The sequence below is a fragment of the Hakea prostrata genome, chromosome 1 (genome assembly GCF_041222555.1).
Source record: "Hakea prostrata isolate BN-2017 chromosome 1, UWA_Hpros_2, whole genome shotgun sequence".
Taxonomy (NCBI): Eukaryota; Viridiplantae; Streptophyta; class Magnoliopsida; order Proteales; family Proteaceae; genus Hakea; species Hakea prostrata.
Window position 1 is genome coordinate 26,606,033 of NC_142600.1, and position 21,133 is coordinate 26,627,165.

Genomic DNA, 21,133 nt, shown 5'->3' on the forward strand with positions numbered 1-21,133 from the left:
GCAGTTATACGTTCAAATATGCATATTATACGGCTTGATATGCGTATTTACTAACCATGATGTGGTCAAAAATAAATGTATGTTTTGCACAATTCCAAACATGGCTGAAGTATAACTTGACATGAATGAAAAAACAATTTCAATTGACAATTAATAAAACATTGAAACTTTCATTAAAACATGCATGATTACCACAATAGAAACAAGTAGAACATTCAGAAGTAGTCAAATCTCAATTAAAATTTAAAAATTACAAAATCCCAACTCATAAGTAATAACTCAGTTCAAATATAAAGACCAAACAAAATCTTCATGACTTGGGCTAATAAAAGGTACTATCGGCCTTGCTCCATGCCATTGTAAGTTCGTCGGACCTTATATGCATTTTGCTTTGCACAACAGTGGCTATTGGTTTGTGTATTTCATAAAGTTGGGAAAGAAAACAGGAAATGTTTACTATAAGGTCTATCTTATGGTTCACTATTAAATGGCATGCAATGGAGCCTTAGAGGATGTGTAATATGGGCAGCTCAAAGGGCCAATAGTGAGTTTTATGATGCTTAGAGGCCCATTGAAATCACTGGAGAAGGCCTAGTGTTATGTTGTGATCCAAATTTTGTTTGTATTCAACTTCGAAGATAGACCCGCACTGTTCAATTCATGAGATGTATTTGGAAGTAGAGGGTTTGGGTTAATAGATCGACTTGTTTATCAGATAAAAATCTATCATATCATACTATTATTATAAAAGTACAAACTCATGAAAGATGGCTACATTTTTTTTCCTTAAAATACTTCTAAACTTTTATTAAAATGATATAATTAATTATGTTTGAAATTGTAATTTAACACTCATAAATATAATTAATATAATATTTATTATTAATTGAATCTTCAAAGATTTTTCTACCAATGATATTCATTTAATTAAAATCATTATATATAAAAAAATATAATAATTTTATTAATTAATATTTGTTTATTGTTTTTGTAAAAAAATTATTTAGGTCATTGCTATGAAAACATATAGATTTTAGATTTGAATTCAACTCAAAGAAAAAAATATAAAAATTTTAAATTCTACAAAAAACAACAACAATATATTCTAGGACACACCACACGTGCATATACACGTATACCATTACTAGTAAATATATACGTACTATTAGGTTACTATGAGATTTGAGATTTTCGCTTTAGGGTTTTGGGTAAGAGTTTTATAATGCCACTCTTATGATTGCTTGAGAGGTCTACTTTATTTTCTTCTCTTTCACTCGTAGATGTAGCACCCCACATTTGTGTGTGATGTGAACCATGTTAAACTTTATGCTCTTTTTGTTTTGTTTTTGCTTCTGCTCGTGTTTTCTTGGTGTTTGTTCTTACACCCGGTCCCACAGGAAAATCGAAATGGACAGAAAACCTAGTAGAGGCACAAACAAGATGGACCTTACTCTCCATTTTATGGGTCAAGGTGAATTGTTATGCTTTTGGTGCAGATTCTTAGGCTGTATCACAACCTATGCTGTTTGGTGATGTTTTGATGGAGGAAGCACTAGTGCTTTGTTCTGGTTTGATGGAAGCTGTGGCTATGGGACACAAGTGCTTGGGGCTGGAATCACACAAGTAGGTGGTGGAGCTGGTTAGGGACCCCTTCAAAGCATTACCAACCTCTACTGGGACAATAATTGATGATACCTATAAGCTTATGGCCCAATCCTGGGGTGTAAACACTGTAAAGTGTGTTTTGGCACCAAGAGCAGCCAACTTTATGGACGATACTCTAAGTTAGGAGGGCTATTCCAGCTGAGTAAGACAATTTGAGCATGGTCCACCCTTGGCTTGTTGATGTTGAAGATAGGACAATTTGACCATCTCCAACTGGTGCAATATGATTTGCTAAAATGTTTGTCTATTAGCATATTCCTGGTATATAAAAGGAGCTTTTCTCTACCAAGGAAAAAATAAAGTGTTCAAGGAGCCTTTTTGTATAACTAGGAATATAGGATTGCTTTTTTTTGGAATTGAGGTTCATCTGGGCCAGCTTGTGCGCACCACGATGTGCAAGCCATTGATTACTGTACATAATTTTTTGGGCAAGTAATGTACACAAATTAATTTAATAGAAAATGGTTTTTCTTCATCCACAATTAAATTGAAAATCTTATAACCAATGGGAGATCCTTGGCTACCCGTAGGTTAAGGATCCCAAAATAGAGATTACGTTATAGTAGAGTCTAGATTCTCTCCATTGGCAAACCATCTTTTCATCCTCCCTCAATTACATAGAGGCTGTCAAATATACCATGGGCAACTAGACTTACAAATGGATCGGATATGTTACTTTTTGGAATATGAAACCGATAAGCAAGGCCGCCATCCTAACATAAACTTTATTGGATATCTGAGAATAATCCAATTTGATAAACTTTTCAATTATTGATTACTGCTTTCTCAATCAAATTATTGAATCAAATTATCAACCATTTTTAATAATTGACTAACTATATAATTTCCAATTTCTGATTTTTTGCTTACTGATTTTTGGTTTTCGAATCTGATTACCAATCATTTTTTGAGGAAAAAAATGTTTAATGCTTTATTCTAATCGGATAAATTTTTTATCTAGATATTATCCAATCCGATAAGTAAGTATCTGAATCCAAATTTGGTTACTTTTCGGATATATATGGATATTTTTTGTTCAGGTAAACAACCTTAAATGAATACGAATGCGAATTCGAAACAAATTTCAACTATCTATTTACATGTCTATAAGCAGCTATGTGTTACTATGTGAGCATAGGCCAATGATGGGTTAGTAAAGCGGTTAAAGACTCTACCTCCCACGGGGAGATCTTGGATTCGCACTAATTCGGCAGCATTAATTTGAGGATGTAATCTTGGTGCGCGCAAGCTGGCCCGAATGAACCTCATAAAAAAAATGTAAAAAAGAAGAAGTTAAATTTGGCCAAAAAAACATACTATGTGAGCATAGGAGAATAAAAGAATGACCTACCGAGGAAGAGAGGATCTCCAATTGTTATGGTATGGGTTTGGACTTTGGATTATAGAACATTTGAGGAGAAATTATGATTCTTTTTTTCTTTCTTTGTTCTCTTTTCTGTTTTTTGGGTTGGATCTAACTGCTTCTTTCCTGTTTGGGTAGATTAAACAAGAAAATCCTACCGAAAATTTATCAGGGTGGAAATTTGATGTGATGTTGGGAGTGGGACACATGTCCCACATTTACTTGTAAAAAATAGACCTGATATGAGTCCAACACTAAAAAAAAAAAAAAAAAGAAAAAAGAAAAAAAAAAAAGATTAAACAAGAAACAACATGTCTATGATTCAACAAAACAACTGCGCAATTGCCATCCGTATCCCTATCTTTCCCTCCTCTCCTCTCTCTCTCTCTTCGAGGTTATCCATTACGACGTCGTCATTGGAAAGCGTACCACGCTTCTTTCATCTTTCAGATTCAGAAAATTTCAACTTCAAATCCCAATATCCCACCTGCTCGTTCTTCTCTCCCAACAAAACAATCGAAGCGAGCATTTCTATTTACTACGATACCATTCAATCTTCGATTTCAGAACCCAAAGAACGATAGATTTCGGAGCTTCTTCTCTGTGAATATTCCATGGATTCAATGGCTCAACGTCGCCTGGAAGCAATTCAGGGTCACCTTCTAACCTTGCCTGAGGACTCAGAGTCGCAGCTTTCTCGTAACGCCACTGCCGGGGAATTCGTCCATGGTATCCCCTGACACCAACTATACAAACTCTTTCTCTGTGCGGGTGTATGTTGTTATTTCATTCCACTTGCGTTGTTGCTTTCATTGTTCCATCCATGTGGAACCATTAAAACCAATTGGATGAGAAGAAACGTGTTCTGCTGTAGTTGCGGTGGTAGTTGTAAACATCGGGTCTCCATTAAAATTGGGAAAGCTAAATCTATAGTTCGGTGGTTTTGATTTTCTCTTGGTATTGACTTTGAATCCTCTCTTTTAGTCCTTTTTGTTCTGGCCCTACACAATGGCGCTAAGGGTATCTTTATTTTCTATTGCTCACCACTGTACGGTCCACTTGCTTTGTTAGTGCGCCGATTCTCGTTATCCTCTACTCAGAAAGAAGAGATTTTTTTCCTGGTGGAAAGAGGCGGAAGGGGGATGTTTGCTTTTGAATTTTAATTTTTCAAACTTGACCTTTTTTTTGCTGCTCGTTGGGCCCAAACACTATCGATCTGGATTTTGTGGAGAATTGACGGACGAAAACTGTGTATTACTTTGGAATTTGTAGCGTGAACTCATATTCTGTAGAGTTAATATTATTTCTGGCGTCCAGTGGCCACCGTGCATTGTGGAGTTCCCAGTCATCATATTTCTTTGTGGCATTAGCCAAGGATAAGTCAATTCCAAAGAATTTCTCTGGAACTGTATTGTCCAGCCAATACACCTGTAAAAGTTTTTCTTCAGAACAATTATCCTTGCTGATATTTTACAAGCTATCAATTTGGTGAAAGTATGAATCGAACAACACAACAAAGACAAGCAGAAGACTGTAGGGACAAAGTAATAGGAAGTGATCTTCCTCTGTCTGTTTCTACTCCTTCCAAGGAGCTAATCATACGCTTTAAAAATTTAGCAAGTGCTACGTTGTTCCTGGACTTTTGGAAATGATCTTGCTCTTCTGCCATGATGGTTAACTGTTGTGATGTTTCTGTGTCATCATACAGCAATTGCTTATGGATAGGCAATGCTGGTGGCTCAAAAAAGTTCACTAGTTTGTGGTAAAATGATTCTACATCACAACTTCTCTTTGTATTAATAGTTATAAAAATCCTGTCAGTTGTCATTAATTTCTGTGAGTTATTGGAACCACGGATAATGAACAAGAAAAAAGGGTTCAACCAAGAAAGGAGAAATATGAGGGAGAGGATGATGTTGCACAAAAATTTAAAATAGGACAGATGAAATGAAGAGGTGCAGCTGAAGTGTTGTGAGATCAACGTATTATTCTTTTAAAGGCTCAAAGGGAAACTCTATGGGGGTAATTATATGAGTAGCAATAATATATGAAGCTGAATGTAGAAAAAAAAATGTAGTTGAAATGAAGATGTTGAGATGGAAGAGTGGAAACTAGAAATGAAAAAAAAGGAGAACAAATTTGAGCTAATTTAAGAGTAGTTTTGGTACATTTTTTAAGTTGCAGGGAAGTTGTTAGAGGTGGCATGGACTTGTGCAACAGGGGCCTATGAATGCTCTGGTATGGAGGGGTTTAAGGGGGCTAAAGGAACCAGGGTAGGCCTAAAATGATTGTAGGAAGGACATGCATAACTTAGGACTACTAACCAGTAAAACTTTAAATAGAGCTGATTCGAGAAAAAGGATTTATGTAGCAGCACCATTTAGTTAGGATAATGCTGCATGGAGCTGTATTGGAACCACATATGTGGACTGGAGTGGGTGTAATAGTACACCATTTTTTGGTTTTATGGGGTCATGTACAGTTCAACTAAGAAATTTTTGTCTTCCCAAATTGTTGGTTTTGTTTTTTGGTCTTTTTTTTTTTTTTTTGGGGGGGGGGGGGGGGGTTGGTGTTCATAAATTAAGTCTGATAACTGAGTTATGACATATGATACTGGTTTTTTTGGGCAGGGCAGGGTTACAGTGTAGTTCTTCCAGAGAAATTGCAATCAGGAAAGTGGAACGTGTACAGGTAGGTTTGGATCCTTCCTGGCTCTTTTTGAAATAATAAGACATGACTGTTGATTAAGTAAGCATAAGTGTATGGCAGGTCAGCGCGCTCTCCATTGAAGCTTGTCAGTCAATTTCAGGATCGTCCTGAAATAGGAACTTTGCACGATAACTTTGTGTAAGCATTTCATGTATTAGCCTTCATTATTTCATTTACTCCTGACTGGTTGTGGGTTCCATATTTGTGATGTATATAATACTTGGTGCGGTATGTTTAGTGGTGTCTAATTATCAATGTAAATTGCCAAATAGATATAGTTTATTCATGAATCATTTAACTTCTTAGACATATATTTAATCTAGCACTTAAGTTTTCTGTTTTATCGGAGAGACTGAAATTTGTTTAAATTGTTAATTTAGGCATGCAGCTGAGAATTTCCAAGATCGCAAGTATTTGGGCACCCGAATCCGGGCGGATGGAACTGTTGGAGAGTAAGTTATTTCTCAAAATTGAACGTGCAATTCCGTTGGGAGTTTTCTTACCCAGCTATGTTCATTCTCACTCCTGAAGGTACAAATGGATGACATATGGAGAAGCAGGTACTGCTCGGTCAGCCATAGGTTCTGGTTTAATTTATCATGGGATACCAAAGGTTGGTTATTTTTCATCTCTGCTCCTTGGAGTATTAGTTTGAGATTTTGCGTACTTTGAACTGACAAACTTATGACCACAAAAGTTCTTCCCCCTTTTCTTGCAATCCTTAAAACCCTGAAGTCTTTCATCCTTCCTTCCTGGTGTTGGTATTCTTTGTCTTATGTGAATTCCCGTTTGTTTCTCCTAAACAGGGATCTAGCGTTGGACTATACTTTATAAACAGACCAGAGTGGCTTATTGTTGATCATGCCTGCTCAGCCTACTCATACATCTCAGTTCCTTTGTATGATACTCTAGGTATGTTCTTTGGTGGTCAAAATATTTTTAGGGGGATCCTCCCGTATGTTGGCCAAGCCAGTGAACCATAGAGATTACAATTTATCTTTTGTTCTTTCTGCAGGGCCAGAAGCTGTTAAATTTGTTGTAAATCATGCTGCTATACAAGCTATTTTTTGTGTCCCACAGACATTGAACATTGTGAGTTCTTAGCTTGAGTCATTCAAGCTGACATATAAAGAGTAATGACATTGTGTTTCTGAACTGTTATTTTTTTCTGTAAGACATATTCTCTTGAGGAGTTGAATATTCAAAACTAAGTGTGAGTATCTGGTGCCATGCTAATGTTTCTGTAGTGGCTCCTCGCCTCCTCCTGTAAAGTTAGTATCACAGTAATGTGTGCTCCATGGCATTAAATATACAGAAGATCACTAAATGAGATTCTGGGTTTTAAAATATATCATACTGGAGGCTAGAATAAACTATGTTATTGTGGAATTAACTGTTTTTTTATTGATTCAGGAAACAGCCTCTCCATGAAGCGGGATGAGGGGTATTTGTTATGACCCTTCCCCTGCAGTGGAGGCAGCCTTGTGCATTGGGTACATCCTTTAACGTTCTTTGTTGGTGATCATTGACAATGGGTTAAGGCTTTAGAGTTGCTTAGTTTGAGAAACAGGGATTTATATGAGTAGTCATGTGACATTGAACATATTATAAAGAAAGGAATTAGGGAGAATCTTAGAGCTCAGCAAACAAAAATGGGAATCATTAGTCATTACACCTGAAGATGGTTCCTGAATAGTAATATCATAAAACTGGATCTGACTTTTTATAACACTTGATAAAGCCCTAAATTCAAGAGGTTCAACTAGGGCCAACTTTCTAGGATCTTAAAAGTTAAGGGTTTAGGGTTTAGGGTTATAAGATTTTAAGAAATTTACTTGGGATACATAAAAGCATAAATATAGTGGTCGGATAATTTTGGAGTTAGAGTAATGGGGGTATATAGATGGATGAAGTAGGTTCTAGAGATATGGGATGAAAAGTTATTTGAATAGGTTGAAACTTGGAGAAAACTTAGGTAATGGTATACAGGGATGTAAAGTTTGGGACAATTCTAATGGTTATATTTTTGTAGATCTAAGTTGGAAATTTGGGTTTTTTAGGGAGTATGAAAATTCAAGAAGGGTGTTTAGGATCTCGGATTTTGGATGGCTTTTTGATGTATGCTCTTGATTGGAAGAAGGGTATGATAGGTATAGGCTATGGGATGGGTTTCTAATGCTTAGTTTGGATTGGAGTTAGGTTTTAATGTCAAGGAAAATGAGAAAAAAAAAAAAAAAAAAAAAAAAAAAGGAATGGAAATTTAGGGTTGGGGAATTTAGAAGTTTAGAAGATCAGATAAAGAAGAATTGGGGTTCGGACTTTGGAATATGTTAGGCCCCTGGTTACTCAAGTCTACGCTAGGAAGAACCCAAACAGGGGCAGTTTAGGTTAATGTTCAGTCAGTTATGGAATCAGTTAGGGATTAGTTATTGGTGATTGTTTTGCTGCCAGGAGAGAGGATGAGAGGGGATTTCGAAGTATTGTATTGGTTTTGGGCAACGAGACTTGCAGGGGATTACTGCCTTACTGGCCACTTATAGCTGGGGGGGGGGGTGCTTAACTTGGTTTCTGTTTAACACTTTTATCTATAGTTGCTGTTATGATCTGTTCAGGACTGAACTATTCCATTCCAAGACTGGTTGTGAGTAAACCTTAGAAGGAGTTAACCTTGCATGATTGGGTTCCTAACAATTTGGTATTAGAGCATTGAAGTACAGCAGCGCCAATCATCCCCATACTGATGGACAGACTGAAATTGTGAATGAAAGCCATGAAAGTTAAAACTTACCACCGGTGTTTCTGTGCTCACCAGCCAAAGGATTGACACAATTGGCATGCTTGGGCTGAGTTCTGGTACAACACTTTCCAGGAGCAGAAAAAATGACTCCTTTTTAAGCAGTGTGGACAGGTACTGCCACACCTACTACAGTGGGGGCACCAGCAGTTCCGAGTATCTCAAGAACTGTGACCGCGTGCTAGATGAACTGAAAGCAAACTCGTGGCACTGGACGGGATGTGCGCAATGACTGATACCCACCGCCATGAAGTCCAATTTTCAGTCGGAGAGGATGTGTTATCTAAGGCTGCAGCCCTATCAGTTCTGAAAACTCACTAAGCGACCCAATGAGAAGCTCTGCCACAGGTATTATGGCCCCTTCCCATTGCTGAAACATGTTGGACAGGTTGCTTACAGGCTCCAACTTCCTCCCACCTTGCGCATCCACCCAGTGTTCTAGTGTTCCATGTTCACAGCTGAAGCAGGTTGTGGGGGTTCAGGTTCTTCCACAGCCCCTACCTGTTTGCCTAGCCGAAGATCTGGAACTTCACTGGGAGCTGAGGAGCTTCTGAATTTTCGATACTCTCCAGCATTTCACCTTGCGGACAAGGGGAAACTTAAAGGGGATGGTATTGTTAGGCCCCTGGTTACTTGAGCCTACACTAGGAACAACCAAAACAGGGGCAGTTAAGGCTAATGTTCAGTCAGTTATGGAATCAGTTAGGGGTTTGTTGTTGGTGAGTGTTTTGTTGTTGGGAGAGAGGATAAGAGGGGATATCAAAGTATAGTATTGGTTTTGGGCAAGCAAACTTGCAGGAGAGTACTGGCCTATTATAGCCAGTGGGGTGTTGAACTTGGTTTCTGTTAACACTTTTGTCTGTAGTTTCTGTTATGATCTGTTCAGGACTGAACTATTCCATTCCAAGACTAGTTGTGAGTAAACCTTAGAAGGTGTATAACCTTGCTGTAATTGAGTTCCTAACGGAATAATTCAACCTACCGTTGTTGAAGATATTCTTGAATAGCAACTTGAACGATAAAAGAAATTCTTGGGAAAGAAAAGAGAAGAAGAGAAGAAATCAAAGAAAGGGATAGCAATGTCATATGCACTGCCATACAGCACAAAAAACCTTTCAAAATAAAATTCATAAATTGACTTAAAGGACTCCTAATCACTCTAAAAGGCTGAAAAAGGTAAATAAAATCTAAACAGAATTCTATCTAATTATTAAGTATCCTAATCTAATTCAAGCATTGACTTACATATTAAAATTAAATACTAATCCTGTGTATGAGGCTACCAGCATTACCCCCACTTTATGGGCTTATAAATTAGGCCCATTACATCAATAAACCCAAAACTAAGAGCCTTGATGTCTATAGAACCGACCTATGGGCCAAAATTATGTATTTCAATCCTCATTGACCCTTTTGGACATTCTTAACTGCATTAATCCTGGATGTTGCTTTGCTGTTCTTATAGTTCTCTCTGTTTTCTCATCCATTAACACATCCATTTTAGTGATCTATTTTCTGTTTTAGTAACTAATCAGATCTGCCTATCCATTTGACATCAGAATTTCAGGGTACCTTGCTCATGTTTTCTTGGTAATCTTCACTTCAGCCTATTTCAATTCTGTTGCACAGTATTGCCCCTACTGTAAATTTACATTATTGACCTTATTATTATGATATTATTCTAACGTTACCATTGAGATATCACTTCAGGTCCTAGTTCCATTTCCCATCTGATTTTGTTCTATTAGATAACCACCTTTCAAGTCTTAAACTTGTCCTTTGCGAAAAGATCTTTTTTGGTTACTGTTTTGATCATTCAAATACAGTACTGCATCACATCTGGCTGTTGTTCTTCTCTTGAAATTGGGCAACAAAACTACCTACAGTCTGGGCTACAAATTATCCAGTCTCTAGCATTATTAGAGGAATTTCTTGAGATCGTTCCTTCCCCTCTCCTCCCACTTTGGGTCCTATTGGGAGTGCTTTCCCCTGCATTCACAGGTCTTCTTAGGGAAGAGGTGACAATCTCTCGGAGAGCATCCCAGACTGACTGTTCTTGTGCTTTAAAATCAGCTTGGAATCTTGCTAGAGCTTGTGATATTGTCAGGTGTAATGTTTTTTGCTTTTGAAGCTACATCACTTGCTATAGTTTCATCCTCATGTGCCCTTTGAAACTGCCTTCCTCCACAGGCCTCCATTTATGGTAGACACATTTCAGTGTTGTCTGCTGCATCCTTTGATGGAATGGTCTGGAGGATGTTGATCACCTTTCCTTCAAATGCCCCTTCTCTTTGAAGACTTGGTCTTGGCTTCTTGCTCCTTGATGACCAGCAAGGTGACAGACTCTTGCTCTCCATAGATAACGGATTTGGCTTTTAGTGCTTGTGTCCATCACTTTTGGTTTCGAAAGAACTTGTATAAGATGGACTGCAAAATTCAGATCCTTCTATAGTTTGCGATTCCATCTCCTTTGATATCAAAAGCAAGGTTTTGGCTTGTTCACTTACGGTTACTAATTTTTGAGAAGCTAAAAATCATTCACTACTCATGCTAAGTTTTCTGAGTGCTTTAGTTTTTGTCTGTCTTTCTATTAGATCTCGTTAACTCCCACATCTATATTTAGATTGTGATTCTAATTTTGTCCTCTGGAAGTTTCTCATTTTTGTGACATTGAATTTGCAGTTGCTGAGCTTCTTGTCTGAGTTGCCATCAGTACACCTGATTGTGGTATGGACATATACCTGAGGATCCTCTTGCTGAACCTTTGAATGATATAAGTACTAGTTTTGTCTCTATGACGCAGGTAGTTGGAGGAATGGATGGACACATGCCATCACTTCCGTCAGCAACTGGAGTTGAAATTATATCATATTCAAAACTACTTATGCAGGTAAAATGTATGGTTAATGGATTTCAAAGATACCTTTGAGAAAATGGATCAAATGTATTAAGACTAGGAGCTATTCTATCTTCTGTTGTGTAACTGTGGTAGAGATATTATGTTGTGGTTGCTGGTTTTATGATAAGTGTGACGTTCAACTTCCATGCCAATCTTTATCATTGTTCTAGATGAATAGTGGTATCTGAATCGCTTATGCTGTCTGGTTATGGGTAAGATAAAGTCGAAGGAAGTGAAATTTGATTTAAAAAGGAAAATTGATATTTTTTAACTGTTTTTGTGCCTAAAATCTTACTAAATGTGGCAGTTGGACTTTTCAAATAGATTCCTAATTCCTTAGCCTGTTATAGGTTCATATTCCAATCCAAGTATTTTGTTTGAAAGTGAACTAAAATTTAGTTTGCTGCATGCTTAGTGATTGGAATGATTAGGAAGGTTTCCGTTTTCTTTACTAAATTAATGTTCTTTTTCATTTTAATTGCCTTGCAAATCGATGGAGACATTCTTTTAAAAAAAAATTGGGATAAGTACTATTGCCCCCCTATACTATGGCTTATTTACTGCTTTATCCCCTATACTTTTTCAAAATACTTATCCAACCTTGGACTTTACCTGTAATTACTTTTGCCCCCTACCATTAAGCTTCGTTAAGTGATGACATGGCTGCTTTTATTTACTTAAACATCCCAAAATAACCCTAAGGTTTTATAATACTTATTTACACTTTATATTAAATTACATTATTATCTTTAGTAATTAGGTAAAAATGAACCCGAATGATCTTCTTCTCTAATCAAAATAAAGAGAGAGAGAGAGAGTGAAGAAAAAAAAAAACCTTGTCTTCTTCTCTTACCCCGACCAAGAAGAAAAAACAAAACATTTTTCTTCCTCTTCCTTTCAATGACCCTCAACCCACTCCTTCCTCTCCCCTTACAAAACCCAAAACTGAGATTCAAAATATATTGTAATAAAAAAATGTTGATTCCTTATTTTTTAGCTTTTATATATTTACTTTTCAATTACTTTCCAATATGATGTTGTGAATTTTAGGAAGTTTCTATTTCCAATAGGCTTTAATTTATTTACTGTCTAATTTTGACGTTAACAATTTAGGAAGTTCCTACTAACAATAGGGTGTTTTTTTTTGGAATCCAAAATGATCAGAATGCATGTGTAAAATTAGTAGATGAGGATAATATTGTCTTTTAGCTTCTTAATCCTAGAACGGCAAAATAGACATTAAACATTCAACCATAATGGTCTCTTAACACTGTTAGAACTGAGGGGGGCAACAGTAATTTCATAAAGAACATGGTTAGTAATTAAACTATAGTACAGCGGGGCAACAGTAATTATCCCAAAAAAAATTTAATGCTCGTTTAGCCTTTTGTGAAGGCCTACCACAAGGGGATAGACACACAGACCATTTAAAATAACTTGTCTCATTACATTCTTTCCAGACAATGTTACTGCATGTAACAATATCTTCATGCTGGGGATTTTTATAGGTCCTGCATAATGGTTTAGTTGTTATATTCTCAAACAAAAATAATCATATTTCAGGGCCGCAGTAATCTTCAACCTTTTATTCCTCCAAAACCTGAGGATATTGCGACCATCTGCTATACAAGTGGAACAACTGGAACGCCGAAGGTATCATATTTTTTTTTCTTTTAAAATTCTATGTTCTATGATTTGTTATATGGTGAATTGTTATGACTAGTTTGCAAATAAATTGATTTTCCATTTTTGGCATGGCTTCGAGTATGTTAAATGTGGCTTGCATTTCTCTATGTAGGGGGCTATGTTAAGCCATGGGAATTTAATATCAAATGTTGCTGGTGTCATTCTTGGTGTCGAATTTTACACTTCAGATGTGTGAGTTTTGAGTTTTGTGTAATTTTAACTATTTTCTTGGGTGCTGCCTTTTATTACATGCTAGTTATTTATTCCCTGCTGTATGGATCCATTGATGAAGTAGACCTTTGTTTTGACAGTTACATCTCCTATCTTCCTTTGGCACACATTTTTGAGCGAGCTAACCAAGTTTTGGTTGTTTATTGTGGAGTTGCTGTTGGCTTTTACCAAGGGGTATGTGAATCATCCAAGTGATATTTTCTTTAATGTTAATGATAAGCCTTTTGATGGTGCCACATGCATATTTTCCATTGTTGCTTTTTGATAATGATACAAGAAATAAGCTAGGGATGGGCCTTGGCACAATGGTTGGTGGACCACAGTTGTAGCATGGGGTCAAGATATTGCGACAGCCTCCCAGCAAAAATTGTTGGGGGTAAGGCTGCATAGAAAAATGTCCCTTGGGCATCTGCTTGTCTGGAAGAAGCCTTGTGCACTGGGTTTTCTGTATTCAAGAAAAAGCTATCTTAAGAGGAGCATTCAATTTTTGAAGTATTTTGTATATTTTAGTTCTAGTGATGGTACTTCAACATACTGGTGGATGAAAAGTAGTAGATATTGAATATCTGCTCCTCTATTTATTTTTGGTTGGGAGTTGGGAGGGTGTTGCTCTCTTTGACCATATTCAATGACCCCCAAATTGTTCCACATAAGAATTCATTGAGAAAAATGCCACACTTTCTTTTCAACTGATTCCATGGGGCATGAAATTTTTTTTTTTGGGATTGGGGGGGGGGGGTGTGTGAGTGACAATGTCTGGGCCTTCATAATATTGTCTCAGTGTTTGCACACTACTTTCCTTTATGGGAGCTGTAGAACAGGTGTATGCTCCTGTCCACTGCCTGGTTTCCCTGCTGGTTTATTTAATATCTTAGGCTCTTACTTTATTAACTTTAGTAATGCTAAAAAATAAATAAACAAGAATTCTGTTACTCCTCCTCTTCTAGTAAGTTAGTTGGGACTTGTATGCAGAGCTTATGGGTTCAAGCTTGAGAGATTAGAAACATGGCTCTGTGCCTCCGTCCAATATGGATAGGCTCATTCTGTAGTTCTAGCATGAACGAAACATGTGCCAAGGAAGTAATCCATTTCCCAGTATAAATGTTGCTATTTTAGTCTATTGGCATGTGAAAGTTTACTATTTGGATATTGATGAAAAAGATGAAACTGAGCTAATATATCATTTCACATCTCGTTCAGTAATCTTATAATCCATAAGAAAAGAAAATCAAATACTTTGTTCTCTATTTATCTGTCAATAAAAATTTTCAATTTTTTAAAACATTTTTGGGCTTGTGCTAGCTTTCAATTTCCATATTTTGTTTTCATTTGGAACTTTTAGAAAATGATTTATTCTTTGTTGTTTTTGATAGTGGAAAAATGATTATCCATGCATTAAGTGATCTAGATCTAACACCAAATTGGGCTATTTTTCCTCTGAATTAACCTATCGTGGGCTTTCGTTCCATGAGTTTACTTTGTAACTTCGTGCTGATGTATTAACATGGGCCATAAAGATGAGTACGAAAATTAGTTCTATACTCAGTTTTAGTTTATTCAGTTTAACCATGGTTCATTTTGTTTTAGCTGGGTTCATTAATTGGCTCAATATAAGTTAGCATGTGACTAGGAGATGACTAATCAGTAGAATGTAATTAGGATTTATTTTTTAGTCTTTTTTTTTTGGATGAATAAATAAATTTATTAACCAAAAGGAAGAGGGCTTTTTGATTTTAGTTTTCTAATTTGTTTAACTTACCTAATGCCCTTTTGATTACAGGAGCCTATTTTTGAGCCTTTTACATAAGGTTGCAATAGGGTACACTTCTGAATTGCTGATTGCAAGCTTGACTGCTGCCTTCTTGTCTCTCAGAGATCTTTTTGTAGTGTTTAAAAGTCTAAATTGATTAGCACCTTGGTGTTTCAAGGCCAAGTTACTGTTTGTGCCTGGTGTTTAAAGTACAAGAACTGATTCTTTGGTGTTTTAAGCCCAAGTTATTGTTTGTGCTCGGTGTGTAAAAGTCTAAACTGATTAGCTCCTTGGTGTTTCAAAGCGGAGCTACTGTTTGTGCTTGGTGTTTAAAAGTCTAAACTGATCAGATCTTTGGTGTTTCAAGGCCAAGTTTCCGTTTGTGCTTGGTGTTTAAAGTCCAAGTACTGATTACTTGGTGTTCGAAGTCCAAGTTTAGCTTCTTGGTGTTCAAGTACAAGTTGCTGTTGGTTCGTTGGTGTCTAAGTTCTAAAGTCTAAGATTGCTGGTGTTTAGTGTTTCAAGTCCAAGCTCCTTTTCGGCTGTGGAATCAGCGTGTCTGGAGCTGCTGCCATTAAAGGACTGCAGCTACAGTGAGTACAATTTAATAACTCTGCAGTTCTTTTCCTAACCTTCTGTTGAAGTCCAGCGAAGAGAAGGGCTTCTAGTCCTAGCAGCAATAGCCAAGGGTTTATTGTCCTTTGACTTGTTTTGTTTTATTTAGGGTTAATTCTTCTTTTTGTTATTGTATTCTGCCATCATTAATTCAGGGGCAGAAAGGACATTGTCAAAGTTTAAATTAATATAAAGAAAGTGCCTGGCAGTTAGAGGAAACACTGTCTCCAATTACTGGCTCCTCTCCCTGCTTGCGACTTCTATATTCTCCTCCCTTCTCAGCTTTCTCTCTTGTTTTTGCTCTTAGGCTAATCACAAGTACCTAGATTCTAACATGGTGATAGAGCAGTTTAGGGCTTTATTTAGTTGAGTGACAGATAATAAGTTAAAAGGAAACTGATAAACATGTAAGACTGATGATAGTAAGTGAAGGTGTTGGTGGTACTTTGCCGGTCCCTAAAATGGGAGTTGAGGAACCCTTGGCAATAAAAGCAGAGGGTCATTAGATGCAGTAAATGTAGTAATAAACGATGACTTGCTTGTCATATGAGCAAAAGCTCCAGAATCAATGATCCAAGGAAAGGATGTAGAAGCTAAGAAGGCAGAAATACTTGCATGGGATAATGTAGCAGTGGACATGGATGTGGAAATGGATGCTTTAAGCTCAAGAAGCACCTGGAGTTTGGTCGATTTACTTCCTGGTAAGGATGTGGTGAAGTGTCATTGGTTGTTTGCTATGATGGCTCTGTTGAGTAGCTCAAAGCCCATTTGGTTGCCAAAGGATACACTCAGACCTATGTTGTTGATTATTTTGAGACCTTCTCTTTGTTGCTAAATTGAATTTGGTTTGTTTGGTAATGTCTCTTACAATTAATTTTGATAGGCCTTTACTACAGCTTGACATCAAGAATGCTTTTTTATATGGAGATCTTGAGGAGGAAGTTTACATGGATTAACCTCCAGGTATGTTGTTCAGGGGGAGAATGAAGACCGGGTGTGGAAGCTGCATAAAGCTATCTATGGTCTCAAACAGTCTCCTTAGGCTTGGTTTGAGAAATTCAGTACTACTTTCACCACTTTTCGGTTTAACCCCATTGTTACTCTAACTACTCTATTTTTGTCTGTCATTACAAAAACAAAGTTGTTGTCATAGTTGTGCATGTGGATGAGATTATCATTTTTGGAAGTGACAGGGTTGGCATCGAAGAGATGAAAACTAGATTACAATCACATTTTCAAACAAAGGAGGCAAGGACCTAGGAGATCTTAACTATTTTCTCAGGTAGAGGTAAGTTGCAGCAAGAAAGGAATTAGTCTATCTCAAAGGAAATATGTCCTAAATCCTCTAACCGGCACAGGAGTGTTTGCTTCAAACCAGTGGATGTTCTATTAGATCCTCATAAAAAATTTGGATTGATGATGGGGTATTACTTACTGGATGATGTTTGTTGCCACAAGAGTTGGATTGGGAAATTGATCTACCTTACTGTTACTAGACCTAACATCACCTTTGCCGTTTGGGGTTCTAAGTCAATTCATGTAGTCTCCTAGAGATGCTCATTGGGATGATGTAGTTCATATACTTTGATATCTCAAGGGTGCTTCAAATAAAGGGCTAATGTATCGTCCCAATAGTCGTATGGATTTGTTGGCCTATTCTGATGCTGTTTGGGTAGGTTCTGCCAGCAATCGACGATCTCCTACTGGAAATTGCACGGTTGCACCTTTGTTGGAGGGAACTTAGTCACCTAGCGGAGCAAAAAGCAGACTACTGTTGCTAGGTCTGGTGCTGAAGCTAAGTATGGAGATATGGCCCATACTACTGTTGGACTAATGTGGCTTAGATCATTATGGCAATCCTTTGTTCCATCAGCGCACTGAGCATGTAAAGGTGGATTGTCTTTGTTAGAGATGCTATGACGAAGAAGTTGATTGTCACTCCCTTTGTGTTGTATTCAGATCAGTTAGCAGATATGTTTGCCAAAGGGTTATTTGCTCCAAGATTTCGTATTAATTGTACCAGCTTGTGCATAGGCGTATGCTCTAGCTTGAGGGAGAGTGTTGAATTCTAGCAAAGAGGACTTCTAGTCTTAGCGGCAACAGCCAAGGGCTTTATTGTCCTTGAATTTCTTTTGTTTTATTCACTGGTAATTCTTCTTTGGGAAGATTGCTCTCTTTTTTTTTTTGGTCTTGTATACTTAGTCTCTATTTTCTTTACTCCCCTCTCAAAAGTTTTACCTATGATTCCCCTAAAAAGGTGACTATTACTGTATTACTTGTCCTTCTCTTCTAATATTTTAAAATGGCCAAATTACCCTTTGTTTTGACTCTTTTAATTGACTACAGTGAGTTATTATCTTTCTCCCCCCCCCTTTGTTCTTCTTTTATAGGATTTTCTTTTGATAGAATCCTATATGTGAGGGAGAAAAGGGGGGAAAATGATAAAAATTACATCAAATTATGTTTAATAAACTCCTATTAAGGAGGATGAGAGTTAAAATAAAAAGTATACATAAATCAATTTAATGAAAATTTCATTTATAGATTCCCATATAGGAAGGTGAAAGTAAAAATAAAAGAAACACGTCTAATCAATTTAATGGATTCTCATGAAACAAAGAAAAAAAAAAGTATACCACTATAATGGATACTTATAAAAGAGGGAGAAAAAGGAGGAGGAGAGATAAAATAAAATAATAACAAAAGAGAAGAAATCCGTGCAATTGATTAAAAGAATAAAAGTAAGAGTGATTTGGTCATTTTGAAATATCAGGGGAGAATGAGAGGTAATAGTTCACTTTTTTGGGGGAATCAGATGTGAAATTTTAAATAGTAACTTTTCCTTCTTTTTATTGTTTTATTCTGCTGTCATTAATACAGGGCAGAAAGGGCATTGTCAAAGTTTTAAATTAATACAAAAAAAGGGCCTCTGGTTAGAGGAAACACAATCTCTAATCGCAGGCTCATCTTCCTGCTTATGATTCTATATTCTCCTTTCTTCTTCTCATCTCTCTTTCTTCCTTGTTTCTGCTCTTAGGCTAATCACAGGTACCTAGATTGTAACACCTTCTACAAGATCATACACAAGTACTTTTTGTGAGAATTCTGCCTAGCCAAAATTTAACCATTGGAAACTGCTGAAAGTTTTGAGCTAACTTCTTCTAACCCTAGGATAGACTTCATTTAAGTTTCAGACCCATCCATTACCTAGCTGATTGCTTGAAATTGCCCGTTTTCCCTTCAGTCTATTCCTACTAGGGATCCTCTATAACTCTAAGTTTAACCTCCTAATTTAGTTGTAACTTTAATCATATATTCTTCTGCACATTAATTTGACATGACCCCTAACAATCTTAATCCTCAATGGGTTTAATGCAAACTTTAGAATGGCCTGCTATGTTGGGTTTTCAGAGAATGTGAATTAGAAGAACAGGAAGAGGAATGGGGAGGTGATGTGAACCTGATTTTTGGGTTAGGGTTTCTTGGGTGAATCCCCTAAAAGGCTCGCTCAGAATCTCTGAAGCAAACCGGCAGATAAGATCAAAGACTAATAGATGATTTGATGATAACTTGGAAACCTAAAGGTATGGTTATGGTATGAAAAGGATGATCTGAAAAACTGAAATTAATGTGGGAAAGTTCTAAAATCACAAAGTGAATGGGTTGGAATAATTTGGAGAAAAGGGAAAATTAGGGATTTATCAAATTCCTACGGGGTGGTTTTGAGATGTTTGTGGATTTCTAAAGAATTTACGGAAGGGTCCTGGGAAGGGTTAGGTTTCTTACAAAATCTCCTTCATATGGTATTTATTGACCTAGAAAAAGCTTATGATAGAGTCCCTAGAGCGTTTATTTGGCAAGTTTTAGAGAAAGAAGTGTTGCAAGTAAATATGTAGATATACTTAAGGATATGTATGATGGTTCGATGACAAGTGTAAGAACAGTGGGGGGACAAAGTAATGAATTCTTGATAACAGTTGGGCTACATCAAGGATCGACTTTAAACCCATATCTATTTGCACTTGTAATGGATGAATTAACCAAAGACATTCAAGATGAGGTCCCCTGATGTATGCTTTTTGCTGATGATATTGTGTTGATTGATGAGACTTAAGTGAGGATTAATTCCAAATTAGAATCATGGAGAGTAGCTTTGGAGTCTAAAGGCTTTAAACTAAGTATATCGAAGACAAAATATCTAGTTTGTAACTTTAGTCATGATCGGGCAGACGATGAAGTGGTGATACTTGACGATAAGGAGATTTCCCAGAGTGATTGTTTTAGGTACCTAGGTTCAATCATAAGTAAAAGAGGTGATTTAGAGGATGCGGTTTCCCAAAGAATTAAAATAGGTGGATGAAGTGGAAAGGTGCGTTGGGGGTCTTGTGTGATCGGCGTATTCCATTAAAGCTTAAAGGAAAATTTTATAGAACCGTTGTTCAACCAGCTATGATGTACGGTGCAGAGTGTTGGGTTGTTAAAAAGAATCATATTGATAAACTCAGGTAGCAGAAATGAGGATGCTAAGATGGATGAGTGGCAAAACTAGGATGGATAAGATAAGAAATGATCATATTAGAATTGGTTTGGAAGTTGCTCCCATAAGTGATAAGCTTTGAGAAAGTCGTTTGAGGTGGCATGACCACGTTCAATGGAGACCTATAAATGCCCCTGTACGGAGAAGTGAGATAATTCAGATTGAAGGAACTAAAAGAGCTAGGGGTAGACCTAAGATAACCTTAAGAGAAGTGGTGACTCGTGAGAAAGGATATGTATAGCTTAGGCCTTGTATCTAGCATGGCCTCGAACATAATTGAGTGGAAGGCAAGAATCCATGTAGCCGACCCCATTTAGTTGGGACAAGGCTTATTGTTGTTTTTATTGTTGTTGTTGTTGTTGTGGGGTGGTCTGTCTTTACCTAAAATTAACTGCGAAGGGAAGGAAGTTTGCGGTTGGGTATGGGAGGGTTTGGGATAAATCTCTTGGGTGAAACAATTGATAAAAATAATTTTAGGGTTTAGAGAATGGGACTTGGAAAGGAATGAAGATCTTGGGCAGTCTTTTAATTCTTTCTTTTCTTTCTTTTTGTTTCTGTTCTGCTGCAAGTCACAAAAGAGAGAGAGGGAGCTGAGAGAGGGGGGTGCAGCAAGAAAGAAGGGAGATGGGGGAGGGGTTCAGGTATGTTGCAGGGGATAGGGGAAGGGGTGCTGGCAGGGGTGGAGGTGTGGGGATTAGAGGCTGAGATGCAGGGGTGGTGGCGGGGTTCCCCAGGTGTGTAAGAGAGAGAAGGGGCGGGGAGGGGCTGCAATGGGGGCTGGAGGTGGTGGAAGGGGCTGGGGTGCTGGTACTAACCTGTTATGCTGCTGGAGATGAAGAAGGCTAGAGAGTTTCTGTAGATTGTGTGTTGCAAATTGAATTAAT

General features: G+C 37.3%; 1 protein-coding gene across 2 annotated transcripts in view; it reads left to right on the forward strand.

Moving 5' to 3' along the window:
* The first annotated feature begins 3,390 nt into the window (after positions 1-3,390).
* Positions 3,391-21,133, forward strand: part of LOC149028527 (long chain acyl-CoA synthetase 6, peroxisomal-like) — a 75,303-nt gene continuing 57,560 nt past the window's right edge. The window contains exons 1-12 of one of the 2 annotated variants that reach the window (XM_089137380.1): positions 3,391-3,757; positions 5,659-5,719; positions 5,798-5,875; positions 6,118-6,189; positions 6,269-6,350; positions 6,544-6,649; positions 6,753-6,829; positions 11,214-11,258; positions 11,335-11,421; positions 12,994-13,083; positions 13,229-13,308; positions 13,428-13,521. In XM_089137380.1, the coding sequence (XP_088993506.1) occupies positions 3,643-3,757; positions 5,659-5,719; positions 5,798-5,875; positions 6,118-6,189; positions 6,269-6,350; positions 6,544-6,649; positions 6,753-6,829; positions 11,214-11,258; positions 11,335-11,421; positions 12,994-13,083; positions 13,229-13,308; positions 13,428-13,521 (987 nt within the window). In that variant the 5' untranslated portion in view covers positions 3,391-3,642. The remainder of the gene's footprint in view (positions 3,758-5,658; positions 5,720-5,797; positions 5,876-6,117; positions 6,190-6,268; positions 6,351-6,543; positions 6,650-6,752; positions 6,830-11,213; positions 11,259-11,334; positions 11,422-12,993; positions 13,084-13,228; positions 13,309-13,427; positions 13,522-21,133) is intronic. The other variant, XM_089137388.1, reaches the window with a different exon arrangement.